Source organism: Dreissena polymorpha, chromosome 16 (assembly GCF_020536995.1).
Source record: "Dreissena polymorpha isolate Duluth1 chromosome 16, UMN_Dpol_1.0, whole genome shotgun sequence".
Classification (NCBI taxonomy): domain Eukaryota; kingdom Metazoa; phylum Mollusca; class Bivalvia; order Myida; family Dreissenidae; genus Dreissena; species Dreissena polymorpha.
In genome coordinates, this window is record NC_068370.1 from 12,157,131 (window position 1) to 12,180,701 (window position 23,571).

The window sequence follows — 23,571 nt, forward strand, 5'->3', positions numbered from 1 at the left end:
AATGTTAAGGTTTTAACACGACGCGGACGGCGGACACGACGACAGACATGACACGACATGCTGGCTATGACAATACCTCGGATTTTCTCCGAAAACAGCCGAGCTAAAAATCATTTAAGTGACTCTTCAACTGACAATAAGGAAATCATAAGTTCACCAGAAAAAGGCTTTCACATGCACTCATTTCAATATTCCTTCTGCAATATATAGAACCTTGATATCATTCAATTGTTCTCATTCGAAGTAAGTTTTAACAAGCAAATTTGAATTTATATCCACCGCAAAATACATTTTGTTAATTGACAGGTGCAGAACAAATAATAAGGGTTATTGTTTTTATGGATTTCAATTCTCTAATTGATATCTATACACCCATGAGCTTTCTTGTATAGTATCTGAGATGTAGCCCTGAAAAGTAACATCAGATAAAAACACCAAAGGGCAATATCTCTTACTTATAAAAGTGTAGGGTTATGGTTCTTAAGCATGGCAATTCTCTTAATTGATATCTACACACCCATGAAGTTGCATGTTGAAATCTTGTATAGTATATGAGATATAGCCTTGAAAAGTTACATCATACAAAAAATACAAAAACCACAAAGGGCAATAACTCTTATTTAGGAAAGTGTAGGGTTATCATTCTTGTGTATGACACTGCTCCTCATTGATATCTCTACACCTATAAAGTTTTATGTTAAAATCGTATATAGTTTATGAGATATAGCCCCGAAAAAGTTCATCATACAAAAACAAGGGCAATAACTCACTTTTAATGAGGTGACGGGTTATCATTCTTGTGCATGACATATCTCCTCATTTATATCTATTCACCTATGAAGTTTCATGTTAATATCTTATACAATATCTGCGATATAGACCTGGACAGTTTGTGAAAGACTAGCGGACTGACAGACTGATGGACTGACGCACTGACAGCCAACCCCAACTCTATATCCCTCAGCCGATGGCAGGGGATACAAAAAAATCCTGGTACCTTTGCATTAAAAATTTTCCTTGGAGATGCAAAAGGGCCTACTAAGTCTGAAAAAATCTTTGACTTTCACCATCAATTATTGCTTGATGACATTTTAAAATGGTATATGTAACTTTTATACCATTTTCAGAATTTACAATGCAATATCATTATCATCACAATTTCATGTAAAGGGCATATTCACAAAAAACAAACAACACTTTATGAGTATTGCTCTTTGACAACCGGGCTTAATGTATGTGCATGTCCCAACAAAAATTAACTCTCGGCTTAAAGCGTCATCCCTAATTAGCCTGTGCCCACTGCATAGGCTTATCTGGGACTCATCTTTACACTTGATGGGTATTTTTGTTTAAAGGAAGTTTCTTCTTAGTAAAAATCCCGATTAGGTCCACAATTAGCCACAGAGGACTGCACAGGCTAATATGGGACTACACTTAAAGCACATGCATTAAGTTCATTTTCACAAAGCCATGCTCATTTACACTGTACTGACCATGCTGCACGGACAGAAGGCGGTGGCGATGTCACAGGTCTGGTTGATCATGCCCAGGAACAGGTTGGTTCCAGGCACGGCCACAATCTGGTACCTGGCGCAGTGCTCTCCATGCACAAGATTGGTAAGCACTCCATCCAGACTGGTGTTGAACTGAGTGGGGAATAGGACATGGTTTTAACTCTTTTAAGCTTTCATAAGTAACGAGTGTTTAAAACTCAAGATCTTTGTTTTATTTCTACTTTAAAACAATTTAAATTGTGAATAATACACATAATCTAGTTTGCTGGACAAGAAGAATACCAGTTAATGTATACATTTGATATTGGGCATTCCGAAAAGAATATGAATCAAAACATATTCACTAAGTAATGATTGAGAGTTATCAATTGTTTAATGTATAGGCAAGAATCTATGTCCATATTAAGAACATTTAAAAACAATTGAACTGCATCAAGACATTATGGGTATGCCAAATGCAGCCAGTGAAGCCCAGAACCAGACTGCACATTTGCTGATGAGACCATATGCTTGAATTTAAAGTAGCTCCCAAGACTGCGCTAATAGGAGGGCTGGCCACGATAACATATTAGGATAAGACCCATTTTCGCACGACATTCATCAATTATTGTAAAGAAGCCTGAAAACACCGCAGTCCCAGATGTGAGCCATACCGTGTAGAATCTCTGAATGGTCCTGTCATTGTAGCGGTTACACAGCTGCTTGTGCACAAAGTGGCGGTGGTTGAGGATGTCATTGGCCACCAACGGTTCCTAAAACACAGCAACAAATACTGAAACAGGTTTTGGTGATAAAATGCCAAAACTGATGGGTAACTTAACACTCAGTAACATTCCAAAACAGTTAGAACCTATTAAAAGCAGTTTATGCATATCAAATACATTGTATTGTTAAACAAGAGGGCCTGAAAGGCCCAAAGTCGCTCACCTGAGATTCAAAGGAACTGACCTGTTCTGTGCAGCCCAAGATATCATTAGAACAAAATGTCCTTACCAACTTTCATGACTAGTGAACACCCTGGCAGCCACGTTTTTCAACAGACCAGAACCATTTTCATACACATCCAAGATATCATTTCAACAAATATACTGACAAAGTTTCATGAAGATTCATAAGTCCATATAAAGAAAAATGCACTGCCCACTTGTGGCCATGTTTTTCAAGCAACTGGAACCATTTTCGAAATTGTCCAAAAATCTTTGGGACAAATCTTCTGACAAAGTTTCATGATGATCGTACAATAAATACTGCTTCTAGAGTGTTAACAAGGTTTAAATTTAGCTATATAAGGAAAAATGCCATACCCACTTGGTGGCCATGTTTTTCCACCAACTGGAACCATTTTCGAACTCATCCAAGATATCATTGGGACAAATCATCTGACCAAGTTTCATGATGATCAGACAATAAATGCGGCCTCTAGAGTGTTAACAAGGTTTTACAAAAGCATGATATATAGCCATATTAGGAAAAATGCCCAGCCCCCTGACGGCCATGTTTTTTAAGCAACTGAAACCATTTTCGAACTCATCCAAGATATCATTAGGACAAATCTTCTGACCAAGTTTCATGAAGATCGGAAAAAAAAGTGTCCTCTAGAATGTTAACAAGGTTTTACTATAGCCATATAAGAAAAAATGCCCCGCCCCCTGGTGGCCATGTTTTTCAACCAACCGGCATCATTTTTTAACTTATCCAAGATATTATTGGGATGAATCTTCTGACCAAGTTTCATGAAGATCGGACAATAAATGTGGCCTCTAGAGTGTTAACAAGATATTACAACAGCCATATATAGCCATATAAGGAACAAGAGGGCCATGGGCCCTAAGGCGCTCACCTGAGACCCAAAGGAACTAAACTATTCTGGGATGGTGGAGTTCAAAATAATATAAGTACTTCATACAGACGGGCGTATATACTTAACTTGCGCTTTATAGTTCGATTATTTAGTGTAAAATCTTCAAGAGGACGAGTGCTGAGCAGACAGGCGGTAGTACAGACTTAGTGTGCTCTATTATTAAAATACTTTTTCACTGTTTTTCCATTCAAAGTTACTTAGCACAATGATACTCTGATTTTCAAGTAATACTGCATTTCACATATCATACATGACGTACGTCTGTATATAAAATTAATTAGAATAATGGTATTTCTGACTTTCACATAATACTGTATTTCACATATCATCCATGTAGGCCTACATGACTTTTTTTTATCAATCTGTATTTATGATTTAAAATGAAATTTCATACTTCATTTAAGAGTTAATTTTTGTTAATTATTCACACTTGTAAGTGTTGTTTGTAAACAATTCCTCTGCGCTTCTACTCTTTATTTACAACCAATGCAAAACTAAAATGCATTTTAATTGTGAAATTTATTCTCAAATACAAGCTGCATTTAATATCATAAGTATCGCAAATAGTTGGTTTTAAGTACATTTTCTCTATCTCTTTAATTCTTGAACAAAGTATATCTGTGATATGATATGTGTACATGTAGACACGATAGTTTTTTGTCAATAAATGTTCAACAGTAAAGCAGGAGAATATTTCAATCTATTTTTTCAGCGATTTTTTTCCTTCTTTATAAAGTACCAGTAAACGGCCCTTTTCCAATTACGAAAAAACTACAAATTTTCCAATTGCTGGCCAAAAATTCCCAATTTAAGGTAAAAAAAAAAAATTTTTTTTTTTTTTTTTTTTGGAAAATGCAACATTTGGTAGTTTCCCTGTGCAGCTCTATGGTTTGAACCTAGGTAAATATAATATTGACAGCTTGAAAACACTTAGTTATCAATTTTAAAGTATTTGGGAGCATAAAATCAAATACACCAATTTCCCAATTTGAGGGTTTCACGACTCGATTTTTCCCAATTTGAGGGTTTTCACGACTCAATTTTTCCCAATTGGACCGGCACGGGTACTTTTCCCAATTGGACAAAAAAAATCGCTGTTTTTATTGATCAATATAATTGAATTTTGGCAACAGTTGTTGCCTAAGCTGTAAAGGATATTTTTACGTACATATCTTTACTTTTTCTTCTTGATATTCATAATATACACTGGGACTTTGTGATAGTTACAAGTTAAATAATAGCCATATTGAGTAAGTTCAATCAGGCATCACTGAACTTAAAGCTAAGAAATATGAAATATCACGCCCATTAAATTTAAATATATTGTATAAACCTTTCTTGAAAATATATAAGTACATAAATTTTGCTATTTCAAGAGCTTGCTCCAATGTTGTAATCTGTTCTTTTTATGCAGTCAGCATGCTGATTTTTATACGAAAATAAATGCCAGACAGATGCATTTATGTGTTTATCTCTATATTGATACCACTGTATAGCAATTGCTGTTCCATGCTGTTCACTGCAAAGGGCTGTAAACAAGGGGTTAGGCATCAAGCAACTGTCAGAGATAATGAGGTACCTGCTGTGGCTAATGGTTATTTCATAGGTCTGTGATCATTAAATTACATGCAACAAAATGTGTGAAAAGTGGCCAGCACAGGAATTTGGTGCTTGACTCTAAACTGTTATATACACATGTACAGTTGTTTCTCGCCTAAGTAATTTTCTGTGAAATCAATATTACTACTTAAAATTTTGAGATTATTTAATAAAGGGTTTTCAGATGGCAAAAATACGTTTGTTGCAGTTCATCCCCAACCAATTTTCAACATAATAATCCTCTGTTATTATGGCCATGTTTTTCAAATGTTCAAGACTATTTTCAAACTCGTCCCAGGTATCCACATAACAAATGTTTTGATCAAATTCCATGATGATTAGGCAAAAAATGTGACTTCTAGAGTGTTCACAAGCTTTTTTACTATATATATAAAAGGAAAAAGACCCCCCCCCCCCCCCCTCTGGCAGCCATGTTTCTTTACCGATCTGAACCATTTTCAAACTCAACTGTCGTATCCAGGAAACAAATGTTCTGACCAAATTTCATGAAGATTGGACCAAAAATGTGACTTCTAAGAGTGTTCAAATGTTTTCACTTTATACATATAGAGAAAACTGCCCCACCCCCTGGCAGCCATGTTTTTTCACCGATCTGGACCCTTTTCGAACTTATCCGAGATATCAATAAAACCAATGTTTTGACCAAGTTTCATGATGATTGGGCAAAAATTGTGACTTCTAGAGTGTTCACAAGGTTTCTATAAAGCCATATAAGGAAAACTGCCCCGCCCCCTGGTGGCCATGTTTTTCAACGGACTGGAACAAAATTTTTGAACTCAACCAACATATCATTAAGACAAACATTTTGGCAAAATTTACATGAAGATTGGGCATCAAATGTGACTTCTACAGTGTTCACAAGGTTTCTCTATTTTTTTACCTAGTGACCTAGTTTTTGACCCAGCATGACCCAGTTTCGAACTCAGTCAAGGTATCATCGGGACAAATGTTCTGACCAAGTTTCATGAAGACCGGATAAGAAATGTGGCCTCTAGAATGTTCACAGGGTAAAATGTTGACGACGCACGACGGACAAAGGGCGATCCCAAAAGCTCACCATGTGCACAATGCTCAGGTGAGCTAAAAACGCCCCGACCCTTGGCAGCCATGTTTTTCAAGCAAATGTAACCATTTTCGAACTCATCCAAGATATCATTGAGACCAATCTTCTGACCAAATTTCATGAAGATTGGACAATTAATGTGGCCTCTACAGTGTTCACAAGGTTTTACTATAGCCATATAAGGAAAAATGCCCCGCCCTTTGGCAGCCATGTTTTTCAAGCAAACGTAACCATTTTCGAACTCATCCAAGATATCATTGAGACCAATCTTCTGACCAAATTTCATGAAGATTGGACAATTAATGTGGCCTCTACAGTGTTCACAAGGTTTTACTATAGCCATATATAGCCATATAAGGAAAAATGCCCCGCCCTTTGGCAGCCATGTTTTTCAAGCAAACGTAACCATTTTCGAACCCATCCAAGATATCATACAGACAAATCTTCTGACCAAATTTCATGAAGATTGGACAATAAATGTGGCCTCTAGAGTGTTAATAGGGCTTTACTATAGCCATTTAAGGAAAACTGCCCCGCCCCCTGGCGGCCATGTTTTTTCACCGATCTGGACCATTTTCTAACTCATCGGAGATATCAATGAAACCAATGTTTTGACCAAGTTTCATGATGATTGGGCAAAAATTGTGACTTCTAGAGTGTTCACAAGGTTTCTCTAAAGCCATATAAGGAATACTGCCCCGCCCCCTGGCGGCAATGTTTTTTCACTTATCTGGACCATTTTCGAACTCATCCGAGATATCAATAAAACCAATGTTTTGAACAAGTTTAAAGATGATTGGGCAAAAATTGTGACTTCTAGAGTGTTCACAAGGTTTCTCTATGGCCATATAAGGAATACTGTCCCGCCCCCTGGCGGCCATGTTTTTCAACAGACCAGAACCATTTTTTAACTCAACCAACATATCATTTAGACAAACATTTTGACAAACTTACATGAAGATTGGGCATCAAATGTGACTTCTACAGTGTTCACAAGGTTTTTCTTTTTTTTGACCTAGTGACCTAGTTTTTGACCCAGCATGACCCAGTTTCGAACTCAGTCGAGGTATCAATGAGACAAATGTTCTGACCAAATTTCATGAAGATCAGACAATAAATGTGGCCTCAAGAGTGTTCACAAGGCAAAATGTTGAGGACAGACGACGCACAACAGATGACGGACAAAAGGCGATCACAAAAGCTCACCATGAGCACGTTGTGCTCAGGTGAGCTAAAAAGTGCAACCACCAAGAGCACTAAAGATGGAGAAGAAAATTGACATATAAAATGGTCGTGTGACAGTCTTAAAACGCACTTTTTGGGAAATTCATAATGTGAGATTGCGAAAAAGACAGAATTCGCTAAACTGGAAAAACACCAAATAATCGTCATCCTAAAAAATGTTTCAAAAAAGCTTTGTCTACTGGTTTTGTGTGACATTGCAAGCCAATCATAGCCACATACATCTATAATAAACATTTTCCTTTCATAAAACCAGAATGCTCCCTACCTTGTGTGTGACATGCAGGTCTTCCACAGGCCCGCGCCCATCAGGCTCTATGAGGGAGGGGTGTGCCACCATGTAGCCGTCATCGTTGATGAGGAAACACCGCACCCCCGCCACGTGGCACACTCCGATGTGGTCTAGAAGCATCTTGTAGAGGTAGCCCAGTGTGACATCCATTCCCATCACAGCTATGATCTTGTCTGCAGTGCTGTGCAGGGACTGTGGACTGGAACGTAAGTGAGCCTCGCTCCGTGAAAAGGGAGTTTAATGCATGTGCGTTAACTGTCATCCAAGATAAGCCTGTGCAGTCCTCACAGGCTAATCAAGGACAACACTTTCTACTTTTATTGCATTTTTAATTACAAGGAAGACTCTTCTTGATGATAATCCATTTTAGGCAGAAAGTGTTGTCCCTTATTAGCCTGTACAAACTTTAAACACATGCATTAAACCCCCTTTTCACAGAGCGCAGCTTTAATGTGTTGTTAGAGTGACGAAGATTATAATATAGAGGTAGCTAAGGGTGGTGTCCATTCCCATCACAGATATGATCTTGTCTGCCATTCAGTGCAGGGTCTGAGGACTGGTAGTGAAACATAACTGTTGTTACACTGACTTACATGAATGTGGATTGGGGATGTAATATACAGTCAATCTTGTGCTTGCGACCACTTGAATTAAGCGACTGTTGTCTTATGAGACCACTTTAAATCCCACCTGAGCGTTTTACCTATATATTGTATTAAGCGACTTTTGTCTTATGCGACCAGCGACCGCTGATTTCAGTGTATTTTGATGCCTGAGTCTTGAATTAAGCGACCGCTTTAAGGTAAAAGTGGTAAATCTGTTGACCGTTCAGGGACAAATCAGTGTTGATTGTTTATCTAAGCCGATAACATGAACGATAACACCTTTGTTGTGATTTCACACCAGCCATTTTCCTTTGTCTTGATGACCGGTTCTGACCGGCGTTAATGCTGACTGCGTATCAATTTTTGGTGTCGAATAATACAGTGAGGTATTGCCAACAGTCTACGGGTTAAAGAGTTTACTATTTGGGATGTTAAGTGACAAATTTGATCGCCGATTTTATTGCAGAAACAATGCGCTGACGCGACAAACATTTTCACAGTGTTCTCGAGAGGTGTAAAAAATAAACTATTAATCGGTAACATGTAGCGATATCTGTTCATTAAAAAATGTAATTGTTATTATGCTAATTAGTTTGTGTTAGCAAATTTTCCAATCAGGCGTGTTTATTTAGTTTTCAATCAAGGTGTTTTATTTATTTCCCTATGTACCATAATCGAGTCAGATATATATAAGCTTACATGCAGAAATTAAAATGTCAAAACGGAAAGTATTAACGTTAAATGAGAAAATTCGGGTATTGGAAGTGTCGAAGAGTAAAAGTGCACGTAAATTTAATCGCGAATGAGTTTGGAGTCGGAAAAACCCATTCTCCGTGTATTTAGAATTAGAGAGAACAAATACAACTTATTTTAAGTAAAAAATTGTTTTATTCATTTTATTTATATTTAGATTCATTTGATTACAAAAGCAGAAATCACTGTGTCAAAAAGAGATAATCCGATATCTGGATTTAAAATCAAAGGTCGGCATTCATCACAAATGGTCTTTTTTTAAATTTAAAGACCATTTTATTAAGATACCACTTTTGGTTACTTCCTTTAGTGGTCTCTAAATACAAGATTGACTGTACATGCAATTAGTGCTGAAACGTGAATATGGATTGAGGAAGGAATATGCGTGCAATTAGTGCTGAAACTCGAATGAATACTCAGAATGGAGGATATGTGTAGTAAGTGATGCAACTTAAATGTTTACAGAGAATAGAACATAAGTGCAATTAGAGCTAAAATTAAATGTGGACAGAGAATGGAACATAAGCACAATTAAAGCTGAAACTTGAATGTGGAAGTAGAATGAAACATAAGTTTAACCAGTGCTGAAACATGAATGTGGAATGAGAACTGAACATAACTGCAATAAATGCTGAAACTTTATTGTGGACTGATAATGGAACATAAGTGAAATTAGTACTGAAATTCAGTGAATAGTCAAGCTAAGAATCAAACATGGCAAATATTTAATTTATCAAACCCTTGGACAAACAGAAAATCTCTATAAAACACAATATTTTTTTTAATTTTTCTAACAAAAAAACAACAACCATTGCTTCAAAATATATAAAAAATGAATTCCACAATAAATATGAATATAAAATACATTAATTTACACTGTATTATCCATATCCGTAAGACTTTGACACATATAACAAGACCAAAGATGTACATGTACATCAAGTATACAAAAAATTAATCTAACCTTACACGGACAACAGTAATCAAGAGTTACTTACTGTCCCTCATATATGGTGTGACTAATGGTGACGATGTACCCGGCCCCTCCTACGTCCAGGTAGGGGGCGGTCAGGGTCACCTGGCCCGGGTACTTCATAGCTCTCTCATACCTGTACACAGAGACCATAGCAGCAATGATGAACATGTAGGGGAACATGGCACATCACATACATGTAGGTTAATTGTATTGTTTTATTATCTCTTTCTTTTCTTTTGTGTTATTTGTATATTTCTTTGTTTTAAGAATGCATAGGAACTTAGATTAGAATAGAAGAAGATCTATTGTCGAAATATAAGTATGGTAGTTTTCTGAGAACTTCTGATAAATTTTATATCATATCAAGTTTTGTATTTAATAAGTCATCCTCTTGCTTTTAAATACAAGTCATGCCTTCATGCTGGACTCAACAAAAACAAGTATTTGTTTAGTAAAAAGAACCATCAAATCACAAATAACAGTTCTCACCAAGGCTGTTTAGTTGGGTCATAGGTTTCATGAAACAAGGCTCCAGGAAAAGATCGGAACACACCACTGGGGGTGGTCACAAACCGCCTGACGACATAGTTGCGCATCTCTCCAGCACTGAACCGGTTCAGCCAAACACTGTCAATACCAGCAGTGGCTGCCACATCATTTCTAACCGAATCCTGGGTAAATGAACAACACATTCATGAAGACCTGGCCCAACCTATAAAGGCTATTTCTGTAGCATCAGGAGCAATCTAAGGTGATCATTTCATCAAGATTGTCTTTAGCTCATATTAGTGAGAAAAAACACACAACATATCTTGTAAATTGGAAATCTCCTTCTTCTGGACAACCTAAGATCATGAATTTCAAGTTTGTGCAAACATATTGGTCACAGAGGTAGGGCACATCACAAGTGATTATGGAGAAATAGCAGAAAGAGATGTGTAATTCAAGAACCATCTCTAGGGTGGAAAATGCCCTACCCCTCTTACAGGGTTTAAATGAGTAGCGCTCTCAGAAAACTGGGCATAATGCTTGTGTGTAAAATGTCATCCCAGATTAGCCTGTGCAGTCTGCACAGGCTAATTAGGGATGACACTTTACACCTAAATAGGATTTTTTCTAAGAAAAGACTTCATTTAAATGAAAAATGTCATAAAAGCGGAAAGTGTCAGCCCTGATTGGCCTGAATAGCACAGGCTAATCTAGGACGACACTTTATGCACATGCATTATGCCCAGTTTTCTCAAAACAAGACTCAAATAATCTCTTCATTAGTGGATATTGCAAAGTTTTACAACTCTTTGCAAAATAAGTTTGACATTGAAAAGGAAGGAAATCAGTTGATAGGAGGAGTGATCACATCCTTGTAGACAGTGTTGAGCCTACCTTGAATCCAGGGTTGCTGATGAGCCTGGTATCGTCAGTGAGGTATGCCACATAGCTCTGAACCATGCGCCTGTTCATGCCGCTGTTCAGGTGCTCAAAGGGCTGTACAAAGCTGTTTGCTGACAGGAACACTGTACTGGAGGCTGTATCAGCAGAGGGAAATGGTACTTGATAACCCGATAAACGCTTTGATAGAAATTATGAGCATTTTTCGAAACCTAAACGCATTTTTCGAAACCTAAAAGCGGACCCTAAGTTCAGGGTCAAGGTCAAAGGGGTCAAAATTTGTGGGGGTATGGAAAGGCCTTGCCCATATACACATGCATACCAAATATGAATATTACAACAAACGATGTTACGACATACATGTAGAAGTTATGAGCATTTTTTTAAACCTAAACGCAAAGTGTGACGGACAGACTGACGGACGGACGGACTGACAGACGAACAGTGAAGGCCTTGTCCATATACACATGCATACCTAATATGAATGTTACATCTGAAGGGACATAGAAGTTATGAGCATTTTTCGAAACCTAAACGCAAAGTGTGACGGGGGCATAAAAACTGTATGCAGTCACCGAATAAAGGGCGCCAATGGAGCTTTAATAATCTTATGCTAGTCAGACCAGGCACGTGCATTTGCACGTCTAAATTTATTAAATGCCATACAAAGAATAAAAAAATCTGGCATATCTTTTGTATGCGTTCTGAAATAACAACTTTGGAAAACAATACATTTTATCTTGAACATGCATAAATAGATACCAACCAGTTTCTATTTATCCAGTGGTAACCACCGAAGCAGCATTGTAATGAACAACATTTGGATTTGCAAAGACAAGTCCTACAGGGTGAGTAGCATTTGTGTGGAATTGTATACACCTTAAATGTTAACAAAACACTAACTTAAGAACAAGTTTTCATGGTGTAAATATAACAGTCAGCTGATTGTATATGCACAACAGCATACAGACCTAACAAATACTTTACTTTAACCTTCTAAACTACAGAAGCTTATTTATCGGAAAGAAAACTTCAACTAGTGATACTTTCCTTGACACAACTATCTAATAAATCTGTTCACAACAAACTGTAAAACACTTTATTTTGAGGCGCATTCTTGGAAAAACTGGGTTTAATGCATGTGCATCTGCCCAGGCTAATCAGGAAAGACACTTTGCCTTTATGGAATTTTTTGTTTAAAGGAAAACAAAACTACAGAAGCTAATCTGGGAGGTCACTTTATGCACATGCCTTCTGTACAGTTTCTCAGAACGAGGCTAAATTTTGGTTCAAGAAAGAGAATCACTACATATGAGTCGCGTTCTGAGAAATCTACTCACAGTGCATGCGCGTACAGTGTCATCCCAGATCAGCATGTGCAGTTTGCACAGGCTAATCAGGGACGACAATATCCGCCTTAACTTGATTTTCGGTAAGGAAGGACTTCCTTGAAACAAGGGCTGTTAATAAAACATGCATGCCTCCCATATGGGCTGTCAGTTGTAGTGGCAGCCATTGCGTGAATACGTTTTTTGGCACTGTGACCTTGACCTTTGACCTAGTGACCTGAAAATCAATAGGGGTCATCTGCCAGTCATGATCAATGTACCTGTGAAGTTTCATGATCCTATGCGTAAGCTTTCTTGTGTTATCATCCGGAAACCATTTTACTGTGTCAAGTCGCCGTGACCTTTGACCTAGTGACCTGAAAATCAATAGGGGTCATCTGCGAGTCATGATCAATGTACCTATGAAGTTTCATGATCCTAGGCGTAAGCGTTCTTGAGTTATCATCCAAAAACCATTTTTCTAAGTTGAGTCACCATGACCTTGACCTTTGACCTAGTGACCTGAAAATCATTAGAGGTCATCTGCCGGTCATGATCAATGTACCTATGAAGTTTCATGATAAGAGGCATAAGAGTTCTTGAGTTATCATCCGGAAACCATTTTACTATTTCGGGTCACCGTGACCTTTGACCTAATGACCTGAAAATCAATAGGGGTCATCTGCCAGTCATGATCAATGTACCTATGAAGTTTCATGATCCTAGGCGTAAGCGTTCTTGAGTTATCATCCAAAAACCATTTTTCTAAGTTGAGTCACCATGACCTTGACCTTTGACCTAGTGACCTGAAAATCATTAGAGGTCATCTGCCGGTCATGATCAATGTACCTATGAAGTTTCATGATAAGAGGCATAAGAGTTCTTGAGTTATCATCCGGAAACCATTTTACTATTTCGGGTCACCGTGACCTTTGACCTAATGACCTGAAAGTCAATAGGGGTCATCTGCCAGTCATGATCAATGTACCTATGAAGTTTCATGATCCTAGGCCTAAGCGTTCTTGAGTTATCATCTGAAAACCATCTGGTGGACTGACGGACGTACGGACGGACCGACATGAGCAAAACAATATACCCCCTCTTCTTCGAAGGGGGGGCATAACTAAAAATACCATAAAAGCGGAAAGTGTTGTCCCTGATTAACCTGTGCAGATTGCACACGCTAATCTGTGATGACTTTACGCACATGAATTAAGCCCAGTTTTTTCAATACGCGGCTCATGTGATCTGCCAATGTCCAACCTGTGGTAGCGAGTTGCTTGAGGTGCATACACATGTTGTTGGCAGGCACGATGTCTATGCGGTGGTAGACCAGGTCTGGCAGACCAGCATGGTTGTCCAGATGCTTGACTTCATCAAACTTCTGAAGTATCTTGATCGAAATGATGAACGGAGTGTCCTCAACCTGATAACGTTAATGGAAAAATAAATGGCTCAGAAATAAGTGCAAATATAATAATAATAACATGCATAACATAGTGGCTCTAAAAAAATGTTTAAAGTTCTGAGTTGTATACCAATATCCTACCCACCCACAATGTTATTTCAATGTTTAAGTCATTATTAACTTCTTAGTTTAAACCTTTTTAGCTTGATTGCATCAAAAGCCTTTCTTTCTGAAACTTACTGAGTCTGTTTCATGGGTACTTGGGTGTGTTTGTGGGAGATGTTAAGAATGCTCTCACAGTGGGGATGAAACCTGTGACATACCAGTTGCTAGGCGGACACCATGAGGTTTTAATGATTGAAATATCCAAGATCAATTGATGCAATACATTTAATAAATAATCAAAAGCACCCACCTTCTTCCAGATATACTTTGCATAGAAGACGTCCTGTGAGGTGACCACCCCAGACTGGTTGTAGAACTGGCGCACTGTCATGTTCATCTCACCGTCAGGATGCCGCAGCATGTTACTGCGCACCTTCTCAAAGCCAGGCACATTCTCAAAGTGCCAGATGTCAGTGTGCATCGGCTGCATGCTTGTCTTGATGGGCCGCATAAACGTAGGGTGCATGATCGTGTATCCTGCACAAGAAATAAGGCAATTTGATATATCATTGGAATGACAGTAGATAAGATAGCAACATTATTGTACACCTTTAACAGAGAAAGACAATGACATAATAATTCAATCAAATTTTTGTCATATTTGCCACAGCTTAACATTGACAAATAAATTATTTTTATTTTATTGCATGGTCCTAGTTTATTGCACCTAGTAAAATTCTTTTAAAAGTTTTATTTGGATTTAATTTGTTTAAATATAAATATTTCATAACAGAGACTGTTTGTTTTTTCTAATGTTTTTTAGTAACAAATTGCAGCAATTTAATAATTTTCAACCAATATGTACACAATATTTTGTATTCTGCGCCATGCGCCAGCCACTGATAACATATAAAATAGAATGTTTTGAAGTCTAATGCTGTCAAACAACTGATAAATAGTCATGTTCTGAGAAACCTGGGCTTAATGAATGAGCTGTCCGCACAGGCTAATCAGGAAAGACACCTTCCAATGTACTGTTATTTTTGGATTAAAAGATTGTGTAAGTAAAGAATCCATCAAAGCCGGTACCTGTGTCCGTGATCATGAAGGCGTATGAGCTGTCTGCCTGGTTGAAGTAGGTGATGTCCTGGACCAGGTCCTCCATGTGCAGATCCACCCCTGACACCCCGATAGGCTCCTTGTTGTGCAGGCACGCCATGCTGATACTCATCACCAGGCCTGGAGAGATACACAGAACACAATAGTTAGATTGTGTGGCTGTCATTTCACAAACATTCAGTTAGGCTCTTTCTTGTAAACACACACTGCTAGTAATACTTTTTCAACACGCCTGAAAATAAATTCAGTTAAGGAGCGAAACATACTGTAAAACCACTATATTTCGTGTGGTACGAATTTTCGTGGATTTTGTTGTTCCGCTGAACCACGAATTCAAGTACCAAAGATTATTTATACAGTTTTAATCAGAAATCGGTAATTTCCGACACTTTCTTTTGTTGTTGGTTATTTAAGATATTTGTTTTTTGTAATAGTTACTTCTTGATAAGTGTTTGGGTAATAAAACTTTTTTAACCAAGCACAGTATTTAAACTGTACATCAACGAGTCTTCTCTTTTACGTGATGTCGTCAAATGAGCAGTTTGCAGATTTATCACATGTCAGTTAGTGCCAATTAAAGTTAAAAGAGACATAACGGTTTTCACAAGTGTATTTTGGGGACCATATTACTCAATAATTGTCAATACTAGGGGACCGATTGCCCTGAGAATTGCAAATATTGTCAAAACAAGATTGATGGCAATAAGCGAGCGGGGACCCACAAGTACGCCGCTTTATCGCCCTTATCAACAATTATCGGCAACATTTTCATGCTTCAGTGCACATTAACCTCAAGTCTTGCTGTCAACACAGATTAGCAGATTATTCTTCGTTATTACTCTGGTTGTTTTGATAAAAGTTTAATTATAATGACGTCAGTCTGTCCCGAAAATTTAAAATCCACGAAATTATGTATCAACAAATTAGTTGTTTTTTATTTGAAATCCACGAAATTAAAGTCAAAGAATTAATTGATTTTTATTAAACCACGAAATTTCATACCGACAAATTTCTATACATTTACAATAGCTGGCTTTGTTTTTCTATAAACTTCAAAGTATACAGCGCTTTTGTGCACATCATTGCCCTTCTCATCAACCAAAGTGCATCCAGACACACACAAATTGAGGCCAAAAGACATGATTTGTTTAATGTACTGACAAACAATTTTCCAAATACCTTCTATTTTTCCAATGATGCCAATGAAACCCACTAACACCAACTTACCTCCATCTGCATTATCAATGTAGGGAAGAGAAAACATGGCATCCTCTGTTGTGGTCCTGTTGAACGGCTTGTAAAATTGACCCACTGCCATACCCAGGTCCTGAGTGTTGTTAACGGCAACCATCTGACCAGGCTGTACCAATTACACCATATATGTTGTTCAGTAATCAGGGATGCTACACATTAACTTGTTTACCTACTGAACTGCCAATGATTACAATATTGCAAAAAGTTAAACTGACAGGTTTTTTAAAAATAGATCCTACGCAATTCATTTCTAGTGCCCTATTGATAATATATCCTATCCCCCACTTTGGCATTTTGTTATGATTTTAAGTTGTGATAATAGTCACTTTTGTTTTGTTTGAAGTTTTACATGTGGAAAATCTAATATAATTGATTGACATTGATATGATTTTAAATTATTATGGTTTATCATGAACATGACATGGCCCCTTATGATACAAACATAATACGCAAGGAATGTATGTTTATTTGTTAAGAGCGTTAATATGTTTGCATACAATGTAACTGATTTAAAAAATCAGAAATTATTTCAATTTTCTCTGTAAACTGGTTAATTAACTGCTTACTATAATAGTTTAACCAGCTAATATTGTAGTAACCTGTTTCATCTATATCAATAAGCAAAGAATAACCAATAATTGTTCAATAAAATCATACATGCTATTTGAGCCTTGGTACAAATACTTTACTTAACCCTTTGCATGCTGGGAAATTTGTCGTCTGCTAAAATGTCGTCTGCAGAATTTCTAAAATTAGCATTTTCTAAGATTTTTTTCAAAGAATACTATCAGAATAGCAAACAGTTTGGATCCTGATGAGACGCCACGTTTTGTGGCGTCTCATCTGGATCCAAACTGTTTGCAAAGGCCTTTAAAATTCAGCTCCAGCGCTTTAAGGGTTAAAAGCAATTATTCCTTTTCATCTTTTGACAGTAAATATTAACTATAAAGGCAGATAACACTAAAGAAGTGTTGCATACCCTGATTGGGGAGTTGCTACGGGATACGACCTTGTACTTGGTGTAGTTCTGGTCAGCAATATCTTGTAGGAAACTCTTCTCATACATGATAGGCTTATTATCTAAGAAAAACAAGACAAGTGTTAATAAGGCTTGGATGCCTCCAAATTCCACTTTTGTCTATAAATAGCAAACAATGATATTCGCCCAAGTATATAAGGAGAAAATTCACTTTCTTAGAAGGGGGCATAAAAACATTACAATTATAATATACAGCTATAGTCAGATATCTTCAATTATGATAATTATTAATTCATTAGCTCAGTAAAACAGCATATCTAGTAAAACTGATTATTTATGAGTATAAAATATGCACACTTTGTAGATGTTCAGGCAATTCCCTGGTGTATCTATGAGTCTGTTATACGGACCCATTCCCAAAGCAAAATGCAAAAAAAATCCCAGTTTCAAAGAAAATCCCTCATTAATTTTTTTTTATAAAGAAAGTGTCAAATGATATATCTAAACTTCATTTCAATTACATCTTACACATTATATAACTATAATTTATGGTGTTTTTTTCTTCTTATTTGAATTATTATAAAGAGTTATGTTAAATTAGTTTTTCCAACATCACTGCACTTTTCATGTGAAAATATTTCCACAGGCAATCCCAAAATTGCTTTCTTCCCAAAATGGCCAGGAAAAAGGCCTGATGTTTGATGTTTGTTTCCGCAGTAAGCATGTAGTTGCTTGGAGTACTCACTGTCAATGACGGCGTATGTGTTGATGATGATACGGTTGTCCATGCGCCCGTTGAAGTAGGCGATGGTGGACATCACGTCCTTGGCCTCTGTGAGAGAGGAGAGCAGCCCACGGCTCACATAGATGATCATGCCTTCCTCTGCAACATACAATGGATGACTTAATGTAATAGAGAGGTTCAAGTAATCATGAAAAACTTTTTTTTAACAGGTTCTGACAGTTTGACCCTTTCCCAATAGCAAATATGCACATTTGCTCCAAAATTTTACCAAACACTCCCAGTTGAAAACAAATCTAGTTTTGTTAACTAAATGAGTAAAAATACAAATTGTCATTGTTTAAGAATCAATTTGAAGATTAAATGTACATTTGGATATCCTCTTATTTTACTGTTGTGCACAGACAAAATAACTCTTTGTCCAAATTTCAGGAAAAAAATGTTCATGTTGCATTAAATCTAATAAGATTTACTTGCCCTCTCATCCCATTGCCTTTTTTACACATGGTCAATGTGAATATCACAATCTTGATTGGGCATCGAATACAAACATACCTCACAATTAACTTTATGAGGCCATATATATATAGTTTACCTGCATGCTCAATTCACCTTATAATCCAAAAAAATACCAAATAGCATAAATGAAATAATTGAAACACCTCATAATTTGCTTAAATTTATGAGTAAATTATTGGGCATTTAAACATTGTGTCAAATGAAGAAAGAAATTAATTATGCAAGCTTGTAAAAATGTTTTTGCAAATTGAATCATACTTTTTCAAACAACATAATGTAGTTATTAGTATAAGTTAAAAAAGCAATGGACTTATAAGGACATTAATACTTTTTGTTTTTCTGTAGATGTACAGATTTTCAACAAAATAAACTGACCTTTGTTATACTGCTGCAGGGAGGTAGCTATCATTTTGAATGCTTGCTGAAACCCCAGGGAATGATTTGTTGATGCTGAAAGAAAATCACAACCAATGTCCATTTGTTGCAGCAGTTTAAATATATATATTAATACTTAAATAATTAAGTCTTTCCACTATACAATACTGGATAAATATTCTGTATTTTACAAGGTAAAATCCATTGCCCAACCGTTAGGAACAAATACTTCTTTAATGTGTTGTATTGTAATATGTGCGACGTTGTGAGGGACTTTGGGAAAAGCCCGTTCTACTTTCAGACACTAATTGAAATGTGAATGTCATACAAAGAATTCAAGAAAGTCTTTTCACAACATATTTTCTTTTTTATATTATTGCAAATGTAAAAACTTTAAATAAATTTGTTTTCAAGAGAATTTTAATTGTTTGTTTTTTTTCCTATGGAGGTGTATAATAAATGGAATGTTACCAGACTGTGGTTTACTGATGTGTTGTATCACACTTGTTGATTGTGCGATATCATAATACACTCGCCCGGTGGGCTTGTAAGATACAACATAGCACAATCAACTTCTGCCATACAAATTACCAGAATACCTCCGTCATGTTATATGTCCTATTAATTTGTTCAAACCTTCAACCCATATTGACCTCTAGTGACCACCTCACATTGCTCTTGGGTGTGTATGCAAGATTTATGATCGTTTCCTATGTTCCATTGGAAGTATTTACATTTATTATATTGTTCGTAACAGCTAAGAAACCTCATCTTTAAGCAAAAGCAAAAAAATCCATTCACTACCCCATACTGAATACTATCATGCAGGCAGTGTTAGACGACAAACCTTCTTGTTTCTGGAGATTCTCAACAAATCGTGTGAAGTAGAACTTGGTTTCATAAGTCATAGGGACCAGGCTGTTCTTAACACAGGTATCGTCCCGTGGAAATGTAACATCAGCAGCCAGTCCCAAAACTGCCACCTGAATCAGTTATTAAGGTTTGTTGGTGTGATATTTCTCTCAACCCTTATAGCGCTGGAACCCAATTTTGAAGGCCTTTGCAAACAGTTTGGATCCAGATGAGATGCCACAGAACGTGGCGTCTCATCAGGATCCAAACTGTTTGCTATTCTGATAGTATTCTTTGAAAAAAATTCAAAGAAAATGCTAATTTTAGAAATTCAGCAGACGACATTTTAGCAGACGACAAATTTCCCAGCATGCAAAGGGTTAAAGAGTAATCATAAGAGGATTCCAGAAACTTTGCACAATAACAACATCATATTTATAACAGATGAGAGTACAATTATATCTCATAAGTGAAACATTTACTGTACTTAAATTCTATAAAAAAATTGAATCAAAGTCAACTTTATATGAACAATAATGAAAAAAAATCTTCTCTATAAGGTAAAATGATTTTAATTATTAATATTCTTTGTTTGTTAATTAGTATGTTATCATCAAACTGTTACACAATTGAATGTTACAGCATAGGCAGAAGCCACATACAACATGATAGAGCAAAGTCCCATTTACCCGATCATTCTCTGTGAAGGAGGCAATGAGGCTGGTTGCTATGCTACGTGCCATAGCCATCTGCGTGGGGCTCAGTGAGTTACCATGGTCCATGAGGATCACAATGTGCTTCGACTGGGGCTGCATCGTGGACACGTACACATCCCTAGAAAATACAAGTGCATATATAGGAATCCTTTAACATTCCGATTTAACGCTTTACCACTTAGATACATATTTTGACACTTTGTGGTCCCTCATAAAGTTAATTATAATTAAAGACCGTTCTTACTAGATTCAGATTGTAAAGCCTTCATTTCAAACCCTTAGATACTCATGGGCAGCAAACCGCATAAAACCTGAACAGACTGCGAGTAACTCACAGGCTGTTCTGGATTCATGCTGTTTGCACATAGCCATTTTCACTTTGCTTCTGAGTGGGAAAGGGTTAAAGAATATTCTTTATTCTTAGACTGAAGTCTAAGATTTGTCTGGTGCATATGGGCCAAGTTCTCCATGGATGTTCTTACAACTCTCCGTCCTTCTGAAGATATCAAAATGAAAGGCTTCAATCCCAAACATAAAAGATAATTACAAGATAATTATGCAATAATGGTAAAAAAAATAAAAGCATGTTACAAGTACACTTTTTCTATTACCTGGATACTGCCAATACACTCAGACATGTGTTTCAGTTCATTCCAGATCTGAGAAAGTTATCACTGATAAAAGGACCATTGATGTTAAGAGAAAAAAAATATGAAGCTGTTTAGTAGATCCACATGATGCCATTTTCATGCTAATAAAGCACATTGGAACTTATTCAGTAGCTTTTCATATAGAAGGACTTGTTAACAGTTTTGTTAAAGTAAAAAAAAGCTAAAGATTAACAAATAAATGTGGCCATTCCATTACAACATGCAAAATAACACTAATGGGGGATGAAGACGATAAAAAGGGGGTCTTATCACCTAGTACGCTCACCTGAGACGTTTATTAACCAAACTGTTAACAACAGATTTTGTGATATTTCATTAGCAGTTGTGGTTTTTATCTAGGGTTTTACTCTGTTTGAAAAAGATTTGAATTGGATGAGAAAGTATAAGAACAAATGATAGGGAATGTCAACTGAATAGGAAGGTGTTGAAATTAATATTTGAGATAAAATGGAATATTGAATTGTATTTGCATGCTTTTTTGGGATGTTTGGGTTTGTTTTTTGTCTGCCTTATTATTATGAAAATAAACAGCGATTGAAAGACAGAAGAGTGGAGCACATACAAACAAGAAGCAATATTGAATTATAGAATGAGCATTATGTTTTCAGAAGAACTTAACATTTGAAAATGGTGGAAATCAGGAATAATTTTAGCAAATAGTAAAGCAGCAAGAAACTTGCATCCAATTTGTTTCTGACTTTATCCAACTGGGTCGGAGCTTTGGCCAAAATTAACGTATCTACATCACAGTTATACAAACAAATTATCGTCTATTTACCTAAAGTTGTGTCCATTAATTTATTGATTAATTGCAAAACAACAAATAACATTGGTAAGGGTCAACTTTTTTTCCAAACACATTAATTAAATTTTACAGTTCACTAATTTTGATGAAAACCAGCATGAGTAGGTGTAAAGTTAACAAAAATGGTAAACATTGTGAATGTGAATAAAGTTTGATAATTGTTTGCAGTATTAAACTGTTTAGAAATTAATGAAAAAATAAATGTTTTTATTTATATATCAATACATGCAAGATATAAAAAAAAATTACTTGCTAAATTATATCATACATATTTATTGTTGTCAGAATATGTTTAATTTTTGTTCAACATATTTTAAATCATAAATACTATACTTAAGAACTTTTTTAAATTGGAATCATATAATATTTAAGTCTATTGATGTTTTGTGAATCAATATTATATGCCATATTAAAGTCCATCTACAACCTTCTTTTCAAAAACGTTTATTCTTTAATCTATGACAGTGAGAATTTAATTAAACAACAGACTAATTATTTGTATAGCAAATTATCAAATTATCAATAAGTCCTTTCAATAAATGACATATCAATAAATATTAACATATCTTTCTTTCAAAAATAAGTTTGCAATCATAAACAAGCAACGCTTACAGTAAATGTATGGTGCATTTAAGATGGCCAACAACTTACACATGTTCAAGATGTAAACGATCCATGTTCTTACTATTTTCAAGATGCATAAATTGTATTCAGTATGTATTGTTATATCATTTTACTTTATAACAATATATTGCTATCTTGTTTTTTGACGTACTGTTGAACCCCTAATAATTTGTTATTCAATAATTTTCTTCCCCCAAAAAATTTCATGTATAATATATTAACTGTATTGGAAATGTAGTAAACTGCGAAACATACTATTTACCATCATTGTCAAACATTGAACACTACCAATTCAATCGATTTTGTTTTGTAATAATGAATTTTTAGTGTCGTGCTGTTATCAGTTATCAGGATCAAAACAAAATTATGTTTTGAAAATTGGATAAAGCATTAAATGCATGATTATTATATTAAAGTCTGAGATACACATTTTCTCTCTCATACAAAATGAAACACTAAATCACAACCTAATATCACTCCAACCAGCCACATAAAAACCCTTATCTTGTTTCAACATTTTATTTTGGCAAGACAAATAGCCAGCTACTTTGAAGGCAGACAAGTGTGTTTGCAGTAGTGTGCATTAGATGGCCTGACCCTGGATGTTTATGTATTTAATGAGCTATTTTATGTCTTTTGATGTTTTGAAATGGTGAATTGAATCACCTTGTCTAGGTTTACATTCTGTGATGTTTGCTGTTGGAGTGGAAAAGTGGTTAATGGCTGTGCAGTTCAGGTTTTCAGTTATGCTTTTTGCAA

At 36.1% G+C, this 23,571-nt stretch overlaps 1 protein-coding gene across 1 annotated transcript in view; it reads right to left on the reverse strand.

Moving 5' to 3' along the window:
- LOC127862122 (VWFA and cache domain-containing protein 1-like) overlaps positions 1 to 23,571 on the reverse strand; it is a 68,831-nt gene that overhangs the window by 11,798 nt on the left and 33,462 nt on the right. The window contains exons 6-20 of the mRNA XM_052401108.1: positions 20,686 to 20,830; positions 19,992 to 20,127; positions 19,145 to 19,219; positions 18,254 to 18,391; positions 17,509 to 17,609; positions 16,503 to 16,635; positions 15,246 to 15,395; positions 14,467 to 14,693; positions 13,907 to 14,069; positions 11,310 to 11,452; positions 10,416 to 10,597; positions 9,949 to 10,059; positions 7,569 to 7,791; positions 2,168 to 2,266; positions 1,494 to 1,646 (exon numbers count right to left, since the gene is read on the reverse strand). Of these exons, the coding sequence (XP_052257068.1) occupies positions 1,494 to 1,646; positions 2,168 to 2,266; positions 7,569 to 7,791; positions 9,949 to 10,059; positions 10,416 to 10,597; positions 11,310 to 11,452; positions 13,907 to 14,069; positions 14,467 to 14,693; positions 15,246 to 15,395; positions 16,503 to 16,635; positions 17,509 to 17,609; positions 18,254 to 18,391; positions 19,145 to 19,219; positions 19,992 to 20,127; positions 20,686 to 20,830 (2,179 nt within the window). The remainder of the gene's footprint in view (positions 1 to 1,493; positions 1,647 to 2,167; positions 2,267 to 7,568; positions 7,792 to 9,948; positions 10,060 to 10,415; positions 10,598 to 11,309; positions 11,453 to 13,906; positions 14,070 to 14,466; positions 14,694 to 15,245; positions 15,396 to 16,502; positions 16,636 to 17,508; positions 17,610 to 18,253; positions 18,392 to 19,144; positions 19,220 to 19,991; positions 20,128 to 20,685; positions 20,831 to 23,571) is intronic.